Source organism: Coffea eugenioides, chromosome 6 (assembly GCF_003713205.1).
Source record: "Coffea eugenioides isolate CCC68of chromosome 6, Ceug_1.0, whole genome shotgun sequence".
Lineage (NCBI taxonomy): Eukaryota > Viridiplantae > Streptophyta > Magnoliopsida > Gentianales > Rubiaceae > Coffea > Coffea eugenioides.
Window position 1 is genome coordinate 45,600,451 of NC_040040.1, and position 12,465 is coordinate 45,612,915.

The 12,465-nt window shown below is 31.3% G+C and overlaps 1 protein-coding gene across 1 annotated transcript; it reads right to left on the reverse strand.

Annotated features, from left to right (window-relative positions):
* Positions 1-726: 726 nt before the first annotated feature.
* Positions 727-10,739, reverse strand: LOC113774228 (nucleotide pyrophosphatase/phosphodiesterase-like). The gene is given in 14 exon segments (XM_027318784.1): positions 727-1,032; positions 1,595-1,904; positions 2,094-2,100; positions 2,103-2,126; positions 2,129-2,214; positions 2,495-2,700; positions 3,037-3,169; positions 3,275-3,356; positions 5,754-5,883; positions 6,240-6,332; positions 7,604-7,726; positions 7,987-8,059; positions 9,330-9,421; positions 10,539-10,739. Coding segments are annotated over 14 exon segments (1,866 nt in total).
* Between the last annotated feature and the right edge of the window lie 1,726 nt (positions 10,740-12,465).

A 12,465-nucleotide genomic window follows, 5' to 3' on the forward strand; every position in this document is an offset into this window, starting at 1 on the left:
TTCCAATTAGAAAAATTCTAATTTAATCATAACCAAATTAGTTTGAACCTAAGGATTCATGCACAAATGGGGTTAATGTGTAGTTTGAAGAATAAGGAGGACTTAATTTTTATTAATAATTTTTTCCTATTTAGAATTAGAAATAACTCTATTATAAATAGAGGTTCTAAGGCATCCAGCACTACCTTAATTCTCTCTAGCACCCTTTTTTGTCCTAAATCTCTCTAAAGAGTCAGAACACAGGTTAGGAGATCTTCAAGTTCCATGATTACGACATGTGTGTATGCCGTAGAGGTCAAACGCATATACGACTTTTGTGATCTTTTTGAATATTTTGAAAAAAAAAATTAAAATAAGATGTTCAAGAAGGATATATAATCATTTAATAGATGTTAAAATAGGAAATAATACAAGATATAGGACAAAAAATATTTGCGTTTGTGGTTGAAAAGAGTGAAGGGTTGCAAGTCCTGTTCTTGTACTTAATTAATGGCACATTGTATATCTTACTCCTCTTCTATTGCATGTACTTTTATATTTGTAAAATCTCCTTACAGTGTATAATATTTATTTCTCCACTCTTATAATTTTCGAATTCTACAGCAAAGATTGAAACATAGTTTGGCATTACTTGAACAAGTCCATTTTAAAACAAAGATGCTACATACAAACTCATTATTCCTCTAATCAACATGAAGGACATCCACCTAGTGAATAAAAGTGGACTCATGATGCTAAAGTTGTAAATTCACAACCATCATGCACACAAGCTAAGACATCTCTGTAATCCCTAGAGATGGTGAAGGAGTCGTAGACCTCTCCATCTCTACTCTTCTTGTACTCGAAAAGTAGCGAGGAGCGATTGAAAGCCGTCAGTTTCACAAATCCCCAGTCATAATCTTTGTAAAGACTCCAAAAAGTATTGGTTGGAGTGAATTGGGACAAGTGACTTCCTCCTCCTCCCACGATTACATGTATAGTTCCATTCACCACCCCGGAGTAATGTGATTTTCCATCTTTAACGCATTGGTTCTAAAGCATACAGAAATTAAATATCAGAGAAGAATCAGAGTAGGACTTCACAGTGCAGTTAAAGCATAGTGGCTAAGCTTAGATTTTGAGCTTCTTCTATTTCAGATTTTAGCTACCTTAGATCTTTATCTTACTAAAATGAATAGTGTATAGCAAGGATCAAGAGTGAATTGTCTAGAGTGCAATTAAAAAGTTCTCAAATATCAAAATTTGTAAGAATAAACATAAAGTATATCTCAAATATCAAAACCGAACTTTCAAATCTTGGAAGGATTGGTTGCCTATATCTAATCTTTTTATGAGCTTATTGTAAACTGATTCTCAACACCTGATATTAATTTTTTATTATAAAAGAGTTATTTGTTCTCTTCTCAATTATTTGAGAACAAACCCAATGTGTGTGAATTGTTCATGTATTAATTCTAGGACTCGAAACGTCACTTAAAATTTTATTATGCTAACTTAGACTACTTAGCTTTATTGACCCGCAATTTGAACTTTCCCTATTCCTAAAAATCAAAATAATTAATCAAAGGATTTCCGGGATTATATAGTTGTGTACCTGATATATAGGGCAAGTCCTTTCATAGTTATGAACATGGCCAAAGAATGCAATGTCTACTTTGTACTTCTGCCAAAGCTTCTGCAAGTGTGCCCTTCCCTCAGGCTCTTCAAAAGATCCTTCTTTAGCATACCAATCATTGGAAGAGTATCCAAGGACACGATGAGCTGCGAAAATCAACCAAGGTTGGTGCTTTCTATCTACTGATGCAAGGCATTTTTCGATGAACTGATATTGTTCAGATCCCTCTCTCCAGTCATGCTCAGAATCAATTATGCAAAAGCGAAACATCCCATAATCTGTTTGATACCTATAAGAAGATCATGTATAGCTGGTCAGACATTTCTCCTTGGACTCTTCATCACTTAATTGCTGAAAGATGGTCTATTCCTAAAAGCTAAAACCTATCATGAAAATGCTTTTTTTTTTTTTTTGGAACAAGAAATGACTATTAATTCACAATTACTTTGTATAGAAAAAACAATCATAACTTTGTTACCAGAATTAGCTCTTTTCGCAGGAACATAGTAATATTCTCAGCTGGTACACCACATTCTCCCCCAGAATCCTGAACGTTAAAGAATGATCCTGAATTGAGCCAATCTCGTTCATGGTTGCCACTGCATGAAGCACACATTAAATTAATCTCTTGTGGTGCGTCTCCATGTCACGAAAATTATCACCATTAGCTTCGTTTACTCACACAAAATCCTTTGGTAAACAACAGTTGATAATAATTCTTTTCATCTGTTCAAAAACTATAGTTAAATGGCCTTAATATTTTCACCAAGAATTACTGTACGAAGACTTGATACTTCAGAAAGTGTATAAGAAAAATGTTACAAAACCAAGCTAATAAAATTCGTGTTAAGCTAGTGCGTTATAGAACAATTAACAAACCTTGCAATCATAAAGGCTTTAGTCGATGTAATAGCTGCAACCTGAGCAGTGAACTGGTCCCATTGAGAGATGTATCCATTTGCATATGGGAGATCTCCTATCAAGAAAACTATGTCAATGTTGGGGAGATCTCTGATGAGTTGGTCAGTAGTATTGAGTGATCCTGGCTGATAATTTGCATACTCATTTGAACCATCACGCTCTGCCTGCAAGTAACATTAGCATGTATATATAATGAATGCATATTTTCTACCAAGAATGGCACAAATCGACAAGCATTTTGAGTAACGATATCTCATGAGCACTTTATCTTGTCAAATTATTGAGTAAAAAAAGTCAAGAACAGTTCCATTAACAAATAAGGAAGTATCATTAACATTTCTCAAAACTGTTTGATTAAATTTATCTAATAATATATGTTGCTTTTACTTAGTTCTCGTAGTTAAATAATTGCTCCCTTTTAGACAGTAGAATATTTAATCAACGTGATATAAACACTAAGATTAATTGGTTTATTTCCATTTGATAATTATGGGCATTACCTTTCCCATGTCACCAAATATTATAACTCGCTGCAATGACTCTTGCCCTGGATATGGGGAAGCTCGGAAGTAATAAGTCTTACTCCAAACATACGAACCATCCTCTAAAAGGTGACCGACCTTGTATTGGTACCTGTAAAAGTCCATTATTCGTGAAACAAAATCAAGATATTTGACATGATAAAAAAAAAAAAATCAAGGCCAATATGGTGCATGAATTTTAAGTTAGGAAACTCACAAGGTGTTTGGCCACAAATTTTTTAAGAAACTAGTGTGAATATAACCAGGATGACGCCAACCAACTGTCCTTGCAGGAGGACCTGCAAGCAAAAGTGAGCGGCTTTAGTGGCTAGATTTAGTACACACTATTTACCATCGATTTTCAGATGCCACATAAATGCTTGTAAAATCATAGCTCAAATAATTGTGACCTAATAATACCCAACTCTATTTGTTGAGGCGTTAATTAGGTGATTTGTTGAGGCGTTAATTAGGTGACTGTACATCTAAATCTAGTAGGAATAACCTGAACCTTATGATTTGTACATCTAATTCTAATAAATAGGTGCAAATTGAATATTTTCATTGAACATGTGTGTATATATGTATGTATGTGCATAAAAATATGAACTAATCTTCTATACATTGACAGTATATACACTTTCACAATTGACTATATGACATATAATTCGAATTTAAATTTAAAATCTAAAATCTTACATATGTGTCGTGGTATCAATCGTGATAATGATATACATTATCAATGTATACGAGATTTACTCTAAAAATATAGGATAATTTCAGAAACCTCCCCTGAGGTTTCTGACATTTACACTTACCTCCCCTGTGGTTTAAACAATTACACTGACCTCCCCTGAGGTTACTAATCCTTTACAAATTCAGTCCAAATGATTAAAATATTATTTTAGAGAGTGAAATTAGAATTTTGTACCTGATTTGTCCTTTGTGTCACATGTCCAATGAATGGCAAAATATTACAAATTAATTAACAATTAATAAACTTTAACGAGCGTAGTTTATAGGCAAATACGTATTGCCTATTTAAAGTACCAGCTCTTTACATGTATTTTACTTTCAAACATTTACTTTATCACAAATATTTATTCTCAAATACAGATTTGTATTTACTCTCAAATATTTAATTTTTGTTAAACACAAAACCTACCAGTTTTTCTTCCGTAGAAATATTAATATAACACTTTTTCAATTTTAGTTATAAATATTTATGTATTTAACATAAATTAAATGATTCAGGATAAAATATCCATAAAGAGCCAATACTTTACTCATGTAATGAATGAAAGCCATAAAAAATTAATATTTTATGAGGCCATTTATTTTTTTAAAAATATTTAATTTATATTAAATAGATAACCTACTGATTTTTTTTTGCAAGAATATTACTGTAACACTTTTAATTTTTAATTACAAATGTTAATATATTTATCATAAATTAAATATTTGAAAATAAAATATCTGTAAAGAGCCGATACTTTAAATAGGATATGCATATTTGCCTATAAACTACACTATTTAAAGTAAGGAGTATAGTTTATTGATTTGAGTTAAAGAGTGTAGTTTATTGATTTAAGTAAGGAGTGTAGTTTATAGGCAAATACGCATAACTTATTTAAAGTACCGTCTCTTTACAGGTATTTTATTTTTAATTATTTAATTTATAATAAATATATAAATATTTGTAATTAAAAATTAAAAGGTGTTACAATAATATTCTTGCAAAAAGAAAATCGATAGGTTATCTATTTAATATAAATTAAAATTTAAAAAAAGAAATGGCCTATAAAATGTTAATTTTTTATGGCTTTCATCCATTACATGAGTAAAGTATTAGCTCTTTATGAGTATTTTATTCTGAATCATTTAATTTATGTTAAATACATAAATATTTGTAACTAAAATTGAAAAAATGTTATATTAATATTTCTACGGAAGAAAAACTGGTAGGTTTTGTATTTAACAAAAATTAAATATTTGAGAGTAAATACAAATCTGTATTTGAGAATAAATATTTGTGATAAAGTAAATGTTTGAAAGTAAAATACATGTAAAGAGCTGGTACTTTAAATAGGCAATACGTATTTGCCTATAAACTACGCTCGTTAAAGTTTATTAATTGTTAATTAATTTGTAATACTTTGCCATTCATTGGACATGTGACACAAAGGACAAATCAGGTACAAAATTCTAATTTCACTCTCTATAATAATATTTTAATCATTTGGACTGAATTTGTAAAGGATTAGTAACCTCAGGGGAGGTCAGTGTAATTGTTCAAACCACAGGGGAGGTAAGTGTAAATGTCAGAAACCTCAGGGGAGGTTTCTGAAATTATCCCAAAAATATATACACTATCTAGCATCGATTTTCAGATGCCACATATATGCTAGGAAGGTCATCTCTTAAAGAATTTTTACCTAATACTTAGTTCTGTTTGGTTGGGATGTTAGTTAGGTTATCGTACATCTAAATCTAGCAGGAGCAACCTAAACCCAATAGCTGTTCGGATTGGTAAAAATTGTCTGATTGGGTTGCTAAATGCAAGGTGAAGTTTAAGAGATTTATGTAAAGAAAAGTCGAAATGCAATGTGGAATTGACTAATTTATTTAAGGAATTGATCATTAGATGCACAACAATATCACGACTTGGCAGTAAAAAGAGTAGAATAAAATCATACCACACAAACTGCCTCGGTTAAAAGTTAATGTTCCTGCTGGTGAACGCATTGCAGCATGTCCCTTCCATCCCCACTCAACAAAAGGATAGGCTTCATCTATGTTATAGCCGCTTGTCCATGTTACTGTCATCTGAAACAATAATTGAAGGAAAGTAAATTAGATAGTTGAATTATATTTTCAAAGATTTAAGACAAAATAAGCATATCGAAATGAAAATCATAGATTGTAGTGATTTGAAAATTTGATAGACTCATGATCAACTATAGTTGTTAATAGAGCAAGCTCTAGTGTAGATAAGAGTAGTGGCATTATTAGAGGGCTAAATTAAGTTTTTAAAAATTAGGGATCCAAATTAATTGAAGTTTAAGACAGAGAGTTTGATTCTAGTGCAGCCATTGACTACCTTCTTTGTCCTCCCACAAAAAAAAAAAAAAGCAATAATGTCTATTCAAATTATTTAGAACCAACCATCCTGATAAACTTACTTCATCCCAAGCCTTTCCCTGAGCAAGTCGTGGGAAAACAGGCGCTTTTGGATTTGCAAATACTATGGTATTTGAAACTGCTACCAGTTTTGGCTGCAAAAACAGACACATGAAATTATAGAAAACTAAATAACACATAAAAAGGTGCAAGATAGAAAAAAAAATTGGATTGAGAAGCATAATCACAATTTGACCAGTTATTAACTACACAATCCACTAAGTCAAATGTTCATTCTAGATGACAAGGTAAAATAAAATAGTGATTTTGTTTGTCATATTTTTAAGGGATAATTTCAAAAACCTCCCTTGAGGTTTCTAATAATTTCACTCGCCTCCCTTGAGGTTTGCAAAATTACACAAAACTCCCTTGAGGTTAAGGTTTGGTTAATAAAATAAGTCCAAGTAAGAAAAGTAACATTAAAAAAGTATTTTAAAGAGAGAGATGAAACTTTTATTCCATAAATACCTCTTATAGATGTACATAAGTTGTATTAGTAAAAGAATGAAAATAATTAAAAGTTAGAAACAATTAACACACACATTTCACTACTCAAAATATTCACATTCAATACATTAGATAACAAATAAGTAACAAAACTATATTAATTATCACAAGATTCAGCAAAACAGACCAATCATCTCTCTTCAACCTGAGATTTGCTATGATTCTTATAATTTTGAACAAAAAAAGGTTTTGAACTTAGCTTTTCTTTTCCCTTCTTTCTCTTTTACTTCCACAAAATTATTTTATAACTATCATAACTTTAAGATTTTTAAAGAAAATATCCTCTTGAACAACTTTCAAGAGAGGTAAGTATAATTTGATAAACCTCAAGGGAGGCTGGTAAAATTGTTACTCAGGGGAGGCTTATGAAATTATCCCTACTCCACTTCTCCAATAATGAGTTTCTTCATTCTATAGTCACAGTTATACGGTACACTAATGCTTAACTTGGTTGAGATACGAAACTAAAAATTTACATTTAGTCCAATCCAGCATGCCCCGGTCCATTCATAAATGGTTATTTCAAAGGCAAGACCATTAGTGATGTAACACACTAAAATGTGTACAAAATGATGGCTCCATGTTGACAAGAATAACCAACGAATCAATTACATAGCAGGGAAAAAAAGAGAAAAGGATAAACCAAAAGAGTTAGGGCTTAAATTAGTCAACATTAGCAACATATTATACACCAAACAAAATGACCCTACATTTAGTAAAATAGTAATTAACTATAAATCCATTGTCCTACTTAAAAAGGCAAAGACTTTAAATATGATTTACGACAGCTGGACAGAACTATATACAGTGAAAGGAAAGAAAAAAAGGTACAAATGGTAGAAAAGATGACGTTACTGACATTTGACAATCCTCCGGAGAACAATGCAAATGAGAAATCAGATCGCTGATTGATCAACTGGAATGTGAGTGAAGTTTTGCCTGTTGAGGTGTAGTACCGGTTGGAGTCATTTGCATATTTGTACTGTCAAGAAAAACATTTTGAATTGGTTAGAAAAAGTTTCAACTATTTCCATATATTGGTTGGGGCTAAATTGTGCCCCAAAAAATAAAGGTAAAATTGCAGTGACATACTCGTAGTTTTGAGTTTGTTGGGTTTTCTTTTTCTCAACAAAAGTAAAATTAAATTTTGGTTATTAAATTACCAAAATAAAAGTCAGTATAATTATATAAACAATAAGAGAAAAATTGGTGTAATTGAATCTTTATTTGACTGGAGCACACCTTTATGGGGGCAGTGCAAATGTATGGAGACTCCTCATAAGAGTCCTCCAGCGTCGGATAGCAAAGAGAGTCACTGTACAAATGAAAATTCCATGAGTGAACAATTTTAAGGGGAAAAGCTGAAACGAGAAAAGAAAAAGAAGAAGGAAAAAATACACAAGTATTTAAAGTTGCTTTTGAAAATTTGAATTTAGTGCGCGCGTGCCACACACACACACATATATATATATATCCTCATAATCACATAATTTACTATTTATGTTGTTGGTAGGTAAACTTATGTAGTTGATATATACTCCCTCCGTCCCACTTTGATAGTCCTGTTTTCCTTTTTCGTCTGTCCCAAATTGTAGTCCATTTTCCAATTGAAGAATGTAGTTGTATTTTAATTTTTCTAAAATATCCTTATTCAATGTAAGTTGTTGTTACTATAAACCTACCCCATTTAATGAGAGTTGATTCTTTTTTTACCATCAATTCAAGTTCCCATAAAGTTGTACTCTAATTAATGTAAGGGTATTTTAGGAAAATAGCTACTTAAATTAATTTTTCCAACAAAGTTAACTACTTTTTCTTAAACTGTGCGAAAAAAAAATCAGAACTATCAAAGTGGGACAGAGGGAGTACAACATTTGGATTAGTAATAATTAATTCGGTGGTTTCCAAGAAAGCCATCTAACTGTATCAATAAGAGTCTCCAAGTTCAAACATTTAAGGGATGCCATTGAAATAATCTAATAAGTTAGAGGGGGTCATACTGAAATAAAATTGAAGTTTCAGGGACATATGTTAAACAAAACCAATACTTGAAGGCATGAAGTGACGGGATGTTTAAAAAAGAAAAGCGTTGTTGACAAATTCTCTGACACATTACCTCATTTTAGATGAATTAAGTAGAATTTAGCCTTTGTAAACTTAGCCTAAGAGTTGTGAGTTCTTTTTTTTATTATTATTATTTGGAAGTAGATTACTTGTCTATTTTAAGGGAAGGCCAAAAGGGGTGTCACATGACACTAGTAAGCCCTACCACATTGTTTGGAAGAATAATTGCCTTAATCTCTTATAAATCTTTATTCTAGGAGAATTGGAAGTATGGAATTTGCTTGTTATATTTGTATTTTTTTAGTAGAAATTATATTTTCATTCGAATCTGTTGTTCAAATTTGACCTTTTTGTTATTATTTTTATAATCTTTTCGTGCTAGAGAAGTCAAAAAAATCAATTTCACAATATTAAATGGGATTACCTAATTATCTCAACTACTGATGTTGCAAAAAATAACTCGGCCTAACAAATATTTTGAAGTCAAAAGGGCTTAACTGTATAAAGTGAAGGGATCTTACTTAAATTTTGCTGGAGAAAAAACTCCAACCCAGTCATCCTCAGCTGGATCTTTGTTCACAAGCTCCACTGTGATCCATTCAGTATCCTCATCCTGTTCTTGTGAGAGTAATTGACCAAGTTAAAATAAGGGCAAAGTGTTTAGGGAGAGTTGTCTCTAAAGTTAAAATAATTGTCCCTAAAGATTAAGGGCAGTCACAAAAATTTGAGTCTCATGATTGTTCCCTAAAATATTACACCCTTACTACCTTATTAATTGCACTCAATCATCTTTCTTGTTTTCTATACTTTTAATTGAACATTTAAATATTCATAAATTACTAAAACAGTTTCTTGTAGACTTTAAAGCCACATAATATTTCTAAAATACTTTGGCAAAATATTACATCAATTATGCTCGATTGTAATATCTGAACAATTTATTTGTTAGTGGCATTCTAAGTCGGATATCGAGTTGAGATAATTCGAAACCAACACCCATCCAATAATAGTTATCAGAAAAATCAATATTTTAATGTTAGCCACCCCAAACTGGATGTGACGTTAAATGTAAAATATGAATATTTTAAAATATGCCCTTCAATTATTTGTGCCACCAAGCAAGGAGAACTTTGGTAGCATGTATTAATTATAAAATAATGAGCAAACATTTTCTGAAGATGTCAGGCAAGTAGTGTAATATAATTAGCAAACTTCAATACTTTTGATTACAGAAAGAAAACACTAACATATGAGAGAGAATTAACAGAAGATCAAAACTCAAGGCACCTCTATGTAGCTTGAGTTGGTAAATTTGAGGTGCAGAAATAGTAGCAACAGTCACTTAGTTACGTCTTAAAGGATATGCATGTGGTAGCTGGTAGTGAAAGGAAAAATATTTAGATGGACCCGACCTATTACGTATTCAGAAAAGTAAAATGATATTGTCATAGCTAAATTCTTATTTCAAAAGAATTTATTGTTAAAATTACAAAACCACACCTTGCAAAATCTAAATTGCATGCATATCTGGAAGGGCAATTTTGGGATTTTATTCAAAAATAGTTGTGAAAAAAAAAAAATCCAACTGTGGCACTAACACCATCTATTTAGAAATCATATGTCGTCCGAATTTAGTATATAATCTTTGACAAACAAAAAGGAAGGAAAATATAATGAAGAGGAGTCATTACATTAAAAGGAAGGAGAAGATAATGAATAGGAGACATTACATTTTTGCCAAGAAGAGAAGGACTGGCAAAGATGGAGGCAGAGTCACGTAATGCGAGAACAGTCTTGTGGATAGCTATTTTAGCTAAAGGCTGTTCTCCACCATGGATATCAGCAGCTGAAGCTGATGGAGAAGTGATGAAGCACAACAAAGAAGATACAACCCAAAAGAGTGCCACTAACCCTAGATAAGGCTTCCCCATCCTGATATGGATGTTTATTGTCTAGCTCCTACTCGTATTTATAATGCTTTCAAGAAGTAAGACTTCTTACGTATACTATTTCAAATACCGAATTGCTTGCGTTCTGTTGTTTTTGTTAAGAAATGGAATAGTTTGGGTAAAGGGCAAAGGACAAAAGTTTGGAATAGTTGGGGAATCTTTTCTTGAATTAGTAGGCAAAAAGTTGAACATTGAAATACAAAGAAGTCCGTCACCATATGGGTAGCAGAGGGTCCCTACTTGGAATGACCCGTGATAATTTTAAGAGTAAACAACAAAAAAGTTCCAGTGGTAAATTTAATATATAGAAAACACGACAGTTCATACTTTGAACTAAATTATAAAGGTAACGAAATTCGTTAAACTTAACGGGAAATAGATGAAATGACAAAAATACCCAAATATAATTAAGCAAAAGACAGCTCAACAAAATCATTTGTTTTATTCTCTAAGGAGAGAAAATTGAGGGTTAAGGGGTAGAACAGATATATTTGTTAAAAATTAGGTATAAATTTTTGTTTTTGGTTCCAATAAGTAATTTTCGTTAAATTTAACGGATTCCGTTATCTTTACAATTTAGTTCAAAGTATGAGATGTTATGTTGTACATTTTAAAATCATGAGGGGCTTTTTTGTGTATTAGCTTTATCACAGGAGATTTTTTTGTTTTTTACTCTAATTTTAAATAGAACATAGTGCTCCTAGAATAGAGTGCACATTAATTTTCACACTTTTTTACAATTATGCAAATAATATTACTAAACAATGCGAGTGAAAATTGTCTTCTTTTTTTTTTTATGACAAACTAGGAGCGTGAGATTTATTAGATAAAAGTTACGTATATTAAAAGAAGAGGAGACTAAGGAGTGAACCATCAAGACACAAGTTTTGCATATTTTTGAGAATGGTGATTTAGTAGGCAACAAATTCAATATTGAAATACCAAAATGCCCCTGACTTAGCTTGCTTCACATCCATGAGAAATGTATCATCATCGATACAAAAAGTACCAAACAATTCAATAAAATTTAGTACTGCCTTTGCTGCAAAGAGTACAAAGGGGAATTAAATGGTTAATAGGGATGCAAATTGTTGAACTCAATTGGACTACTCATTAGCCTGTTCAGTGAAAACTCTTGTTCGCATTGTCCGAGCTCAAGCAGCTTGAATACTTAGTCAGCTCAAACCGAACCTATTATGTGAGGAGCTTCCGAGCTATACATACATACATATATGTGTGTATATATGTATGTAGATACGTATCTACATACATATATACACACATATATATACATATACATATATACATACATACATATGTGTGTGTATGTATATGTATATATTTGAAAAAAATGTTTTAGTACGAAATTTTATTGTGTCCCTTGTTTAAAATATATAAAATACTAATATATATTACTTAAGCTGAATTGAACATGATTAAGATCGATTGAACTCAACTAAATTAAATTTGATCAAACTCGAGTTCGAATTCTAGCAAAGTAAACTATAATTGAGTTTGAACTCAAACTCAGCTTTTAAAAGTTTGATGAGTTCTAATTTGAGTTTAATCTCAAATATTTTAACTCGTGTAATATATTGCTAAAATTCGACTCGACTCATTTCTACTATTACTTATAAAGGGATTTGGACCATTTGGTATAGCTTTAGATTAGAATGTAATACTTGTAGAATTGAGTGAAAAATAATCT